Below are 6,537 nucleotides of genomic sequence, written 5' to 3' on the forward strand. Positions count from 1 at the left end.
TAAAGCTGGATCTTGGAGTAGAACTATTCCCAATTTTCTGAGAAAGCCCCATATTGGTTTCCAAAGTGGTTGTACAAGATTGCACTCCCAACAGCAGTGGAGGAGTCTTCCCCTTATTCCACATCCAAGTCAACATATCCTGTCACTTGAGTTACTGATACTAGCCAGATAGGTGTAAAATGGAATCTCAAATTCATTTGATTTATAATTCCCTGAAGAATAGTGATTTTGAGCATTTCTTTAAGAGTTTCTCAGTAATTTGATATTCCTCTGTTCAGAATTCTCTTTAGTTTTCTACCCCAGTTTACAATTCAATTATTTGGTTTGGAGGTGTTTAATTTCTTGTGTTCTTTAAATATTTTAGACACTAACCCTTTGTCAGATGTAGGGTTGGTAAAGACCTTTTCCCAATCTGTAAGCTGTCTCTTTGTTCTGTTTGCTGTAACTTCTGTCTTCCAGAAGGTTCTCAGCCTCATTAGGTCCCATTTATTAATTTTCGACCTCAGAGGCAGGCCTTTTGGTGTTCTGTTCAGGAAGTTGTCTCAGTGCCAATGAGTTCATGGATTTTTCCCAGTTTTTCTTCTACTGATTTTATGTATCTGTTTTTTTTTTTTTTTTTTTTTTTGAGGTCTTTTCCCCACTTGGACTTTAGTTTTGTAAAGAGTGATTAATATGAGTCTATTTAACTTGTTTTTTACAAGTAGTTATCCAATTATACTAATTTGTGACGTTTATTTAACAAACACCCCAGAGCATTACACATAATGGATATGTAAAAAGAACTTGAGGAAGAATAAAAAAATATAATTAAATAATGCATGGAAAATAGCATTTTCTAAGACCTCTTATCTTTAGTGCTGAACTGATGTTGCTTAAACATTAAACTCGGTGGTATATACCATGTATTATCAATGCACTTTGAAGAATGAAATATAAAAAGGAAACTAACATTATAATTGAATTCCATATGCTTATGGCTATTTTTAAATTAATCTTCAATCAAATTAATATGGATATAACCATTTTGCAAATTTTATAATATATGTTTAAGAAACTTATTATGATCAATGAGTATATTTCACATGGATCAATTTTGCCTCCAGGTAAGTATGCCTAACATCATTTCTACTTTAGGTAGTATACAATTTTGTCTACAGATAATGGTGTTTTAATGTAGAAAAACCACACGTTATTGAAATTGTTTCCTTTAAAAGTCAAAAAGAAAAGGGTAATTTATTTTAATTTTTTTTTCTCAAAATTCGGTGAGTGAGAATTAGTTTGGCTCTGTTTTTTGTCATTGCTGTTTGTTTTTCACTTTGATTTTACCTTTTCTTTCTATGTTTGTTTGTTGTTGTTGTTGATAATTTTCTTTCATGATAGTGGTCTAGAGAGGAAATCCTAATGAAACAAAACAAAGAAAATTTGATTGACACAAAAGGAGGAAAATATTTACTTCTAACATGATTATATTTAATTACTAATACAACTCATCCATTCTTATTCACCATTCTTCTACCATTAACTGTGGAACTTTTATTAGAAGTGGTTAGTATGTAGAAGTTGGAAGAATATGGAGGAATAAATGAGAAAAAGAAACATAGATTTTATTAAAACAATGATTGCTGGTAGCCTAATTTTGATGAAAGCTAGAAGAAAACTAATAGTAATGAACATGGCTGTCAATATAGGGAATATATGGATCAAATACTAAACGAAATAGGGTGATAAGAATTCTTTTAAAGAAGCTTGAGAAGTAATTGTAGAAAAATTGGTAGAAATGTGATTCCTTTTTGTTAAGCAAACTGACAGAATAATTATTTTATGATACATTATTTGAAAGAAAATAATGCTTGTGTTCAACTTGCTGATTTATACTGACAAACACTTTATAGAATGTGAAGTTCTTTGTTTTTCTTGATAAGTCTAACAAAATTTGAGAGACAAAATAACTATGCAAAAAACTATTAGATAATTTTGATGAAAAACAACAAAACACATTTTATTTCTGAGAGGATAAAAGATACTTTATTCTTGAGTCAAATATGAACAACTGTGTCCTTTAAAAACAATTTAGAATTTCTCCAAATTGATATTTTGGTATAGCAACTGTCTCATGAAGCCTTGTACTAGGAGAACAAAAAATCATTAATTTAGAGAGTTTTAAAATAAATTTTGTGTAAATATCCAATAGATGGGCTACAGAAGAATAGGGAGCTAAGATTCAGATGTTATTTGTTAATATCCTTAGCCTTTTGGTTGCTTAAACCTAGCTGTATGTAAGTGAATACATTCCAAAAGCTTTCACTTAATAACCATGGGAACATTCAGTCAGGCACAAAGATGGGTAAGAAATAATTATTAAGAGAACTAAAAATTGCCAGAACAAATTATAATCTAGGCTTTTGACTTGAAACCTTCTAACCTTTCTATAACCACTGAAAAGTATAATAGGTTAATCAGCTTTGTAGTACCATCCAGGTAAGATACACGTTTCCCCCAAAAAAGTTTGGTTCACAATAACATGAAGGAAACTTCCATAAATTGAAGATCTATAAATATTAGCCCTCTAAACAAACAGGGTCAAATACAAACAATACTAGATTTTATATAGTCCAACTCACAGTTTTTCAAAGTTTGAAAGAAATATGTACTCAATAGAAATCATAAATTATTTTATAGCCATTTATAAGATAGCAATGTATGGCATGAAATTCTCAAGACGGTAAGCAGTTGGGACCAGTAAACCTTCAGTAAGCCATATGATCATAAGGTAAAATATCATTATTCTACACTCTCCTGCCAGGTTATAAAAATTTGATTTGTGTTAATTATATTCAGTGCATTTAAATGCTCATTTTTTAGTTTACTATGTATTTATGGAGACATAAGCTTATACTAAATTTAAGGAGCATTTGCACATAACAACATAAAACTTCAGAGAAAAAAATAATGTTGTAGTCATACATGGTTGAACATGACTTTAATCCCAGGGGAGGCAGAGGCACGTGGATTTCTATGAGATTGGAGCCAGCCTATTCTATAAATCGAGTCCAAGACAGCCAAAGCTATCAGAGAAACACTGTGTAGAAAAAACAACAACAAAACAAAGCAAAAGAAAATAAAGTAGTGGCATAGCGATGACGTTTTTGACATTTTAATAAAAAGGAGCAATGACTTTAAGAACGCAACCTGAGACAGAGATATCAGTAGAAACCATGGAAAATATGACAATTAACTCAGTGTTAGAGCTTTTGCCTAACAAAACAAGCCCTGGGTTTGCTCACTAGAAAGTAGGAAAGCAAAACAAACAACAGCAAAATCAAAGCTAGGAAGAGATAATTATAGGTTTATTCCATAGTCATAAGAAGCACTATATACCCGCTAATGACTTAGATCCAAAATTCAACTTCAACAACTGTGGAAAACTAAATTTGCTTTTATTTAGCAATCCATTTTCTAGTAAGTTGACACAGTAGCACTAACACAGGAAATGTGATGAAGAGGAGGAGGAGGAGGAAGAGGAGGAGAGGAGGAGAAAGAAGAGTACCAGAAATAGAAGATAAAATACGTAAAATATTTCTTAATATTATTTTTACTCAAATTTTTGATTCAGTAGTGAGCACAAATATATATGTCCCCTTAACATGTATTAATTAGAAATAAAAATCAATTATGCTCTAGGAGGCAGTGACAGGTGGATATCTGTGGCATCAAGCCCAGCCTGATCTACAAAGTGAGTTCCAGTCCAGAAAGTGAGGGCAACACACTGAGACATTGTCTCAAAAAGAGAGAAAGTAAGGAAGAAAGAAAAAAAAAAAGAAACAGAAAAATCAGTTATGCCCAAGAACTTATCTCCTAAATTTTTATTTATTTACTCAAATTTTTATTAAATATAATCATCACACATGTACAAGAATTGTCAGTGTCCCACTATGCCTCCTGCACCAAAAAAGATCTTGAATATACAGGCTTTCTGTAAATAAAAGTAAATCCATACAGCTTACAAAACAAACAAACAAACAAAAACAAAACAAAACAAAACAAAAAAACTTAAAGAGTAAGAATAATATTATTGTAACACACCATAAAGATGTATAACTTCCTTATAACTTTGAAAGTACAAATATGAGCCCACTTTCTTCGACCATTTTCTTTTTTTAAATTTTATTTTATTAAATTATTATTGTTATATCTCAATGGTTATCCCATCCCTTGTATCCTCTTATTCCTCCCTCCCTCCCATTATCCACTTACTCCCCTCCCCTATGACTGTGACTGAGGGGGACTTCCTCCCCCTCTGTAGACTCATAGGGTATCAAGTCTCTTCTTGGTAAACTGCTATCCTTCCTCTAAGTGCCACCAGGTCTCCCCATCCAGGGGACCTGGTAAATATGAGGCACCTACAAGAAGAACATTATGATAGGCAGAGTTGGGCCCAAGGGTCCCATTCAAACTATAGACCAGGCAAGGACAATACAGGCCGTTACCTTCAAACCCTACCCAGATCTAGACAATGGATAGGACATTCTCCACAGTTGAGTGGAGAGTGGGGTATGAATTTCACACGTATTCTTGTCCTATTTTCTATTCACTTCCAAATTGTCAGAGTTTATTGTCAATGTTAAGCTCTTTAATACTGATAAGTACTGGTCAAGGGTTTGGCATGAGTTGTACTCCACTCTTCATATGTATTAGGGGAAAGTAATCAGACACCAGACATTATAGGAATGCTCTGGACTCGAGAAGAATAATTGGGCAAGTGAAGACATTATGAGTTGCTTATTTAAGGAAGAACATTTTTTTAACCTCAAGAGTAATATTGACTATTTAATAAAATTGTAATACAGATAAAATGGTATATTATTACATCAGATAAAACTACTACATTGTCATTAAATGTATTGCTTACAAATAATGCAAGTGATCGCAATGGCTAGTTTTGTCTTCCGGTATCCCGTAAGAATTTTTTGAAAACTTAATATATTTGAAGACTTAATTTATATGAAAATTTATAAACATGTTTATACTAGATAATATCATGCTTAGGAAATACATGAATTTAATGGCTACATAAAATTAAGTGTGTTGACTTTAAAAAAAGAAAAATTACAGCAAAGCCATTGTAGTGAGTAGAGGGGCGTTGCCTGATTCCTTCTGTATGGGTGGAAGAAGTTCACTGTGACTCATTAGCACAAAGAGCAACTGCTGTATGAGGCACTGAGGCACAGTCGTTCTACCCTTGCTCACACCATGCTCCTTTCCTACATTGTTCTATAATTAACACCCGTGCTGACCTCATACTCTCAAATTGCCCCCCTCCCCCCGCTTACACGACGTTGACCCCACGTTAACCCCGCGTGCCCTTTACTCATCATTACGTTCATTATGACCTCACAGAAAATCGCTTAAGAGCTGTGCAGACATTCGGAGCTGAAGCACTGTGAACTTCAGGCTGCCGCGGGAGGGCTGGAGTGATCAGGCTCTCCTGGTTTCTTTGTCTTCCACATAAGTATACTGGAGTTTTCAACTTCGGAGCGAAAGCTACAGGAGGCTGTGTAAGTACAGAAGTCTTTGAGTAGCTAATGCTTCCAGCCCTTGCTCTTTCTTTGCCTCATCCACCTCTGCATTATGCCTTAATAACTAGGCCTAGACTTCAGCCTAATCACCTAATATTTTCTCATCTTGCTCTGTAGGCTACCTTCAACAGAGTCGTCTACCCGGTGCCAGTGTCAGTGATTATATTTCGTCGTTGTTCGGAGTCAATGGCTCTTAAACGAATCAAGAAGGAATTACTTGCCATATCTCAAGATCCCCTGGAACACTGTTCTGCAGGGCCAGTGGCGGATGATATGTTTCACTGGAAAGCAACTATAACCGGGCCTGACAACAGCCCCTACCAAGGAGGGGTCTTTTCCCTTTCAATCCATTTCCCTCCCAGCTACCCTTTCAAACCTCCTAGTGTCTCATTTACTACTCGAGTTTACCATCCAAACATTGGACATGATGGAAGCATCTGTCTCGATATCCTGAAATCTGCATGGTCACCAGTACTTACTATCTCTAAAATTTTACTTTCCATCTGCTCATTACTTTGTGACCCAAATCCGAATGATCCATTGGTTGTTGAAATTGCTAAGGTCTATCACAGTGATAAAAAGAAATATGAAAAAATAGCCCGAGAGTGGACGAGGAGATACGCAATGTAATTTCATTGGCCATCATCATGATAATAAATGTTTTCTCATATTATCAGCTGTGTTTTTTTCCATTGAGTAAAGTGAGAGGAGGTCAGATGTGGGGTACATGAGTGAGGGCTTAGTGAGAAGAGCTAATGGATTGGGTGTGGGGTAGTTGGGAGGTGAAGAGAGGACAGATAGATAGGAGGTGAGGGAATGGGAGTGATGGGAAACAGACAGGATGTGGGGGAGATGGGGACAAGAGTGAGAACAAACGGTTACTGGAAGGTGGTGGGGAGAGTAAGGGAATTGTGTTGGAAAGACTGTAAAAGCAGTTTCAGTTTAGATTTGCCTAAACAAC

The 6,537-nt window shown here is 35.0% G+C and overlaps 1 protein-coding gene across 1 annotated transcript; it reads left to right on the plus strand.

Moving 5' to 3' along the window:
* The first annotated feature begins 5,448 nt into the window (after positions 1 to 5,448).
* Positions 5,449 to 6,221, plus strand: LOC311601529 (ubiquitin-conjugating enzyme E2 D2-like). Its single transcript, XM_084789029.1, has 2 exons — positions 5,449 to 5,555; positions 5,694 to 6,221. Exon 2 carries the CDS (start codon positions 5,763 to 5,765, stop codon positions 6,204 to 6,206), a length of 444 nt encoding a protein of 147 aa, XP_084645155.1. The 5' UTR covers positions 5,449 to 5,555; positions 5,694 to 5,762; the 3' UTR covers positions 6,207 to 6,221.
* Positions 6,222 to 6,537: the final 316 nt, after the last annotated feature.

This window comes from Acomys minous (assembly GCF_964271855.1).
Source record: "Acomys minous genome assembly, chromosome: 7".
Classification (NCBI taxonomy): Eukaryota; Metazoa; Chordata; class Mammalia; order Rodentia; family Muridae; genus Acomys; species Acomys minous.

Coding starts and splice junctions, on each gene's coding strand:
- LOC311601529 (XM_084789029.1), top strand. CDS start 5,763: ATGGCTCTTAAACGAATCAAGAAGGAATTACTTGCCATATCTCAAGAT.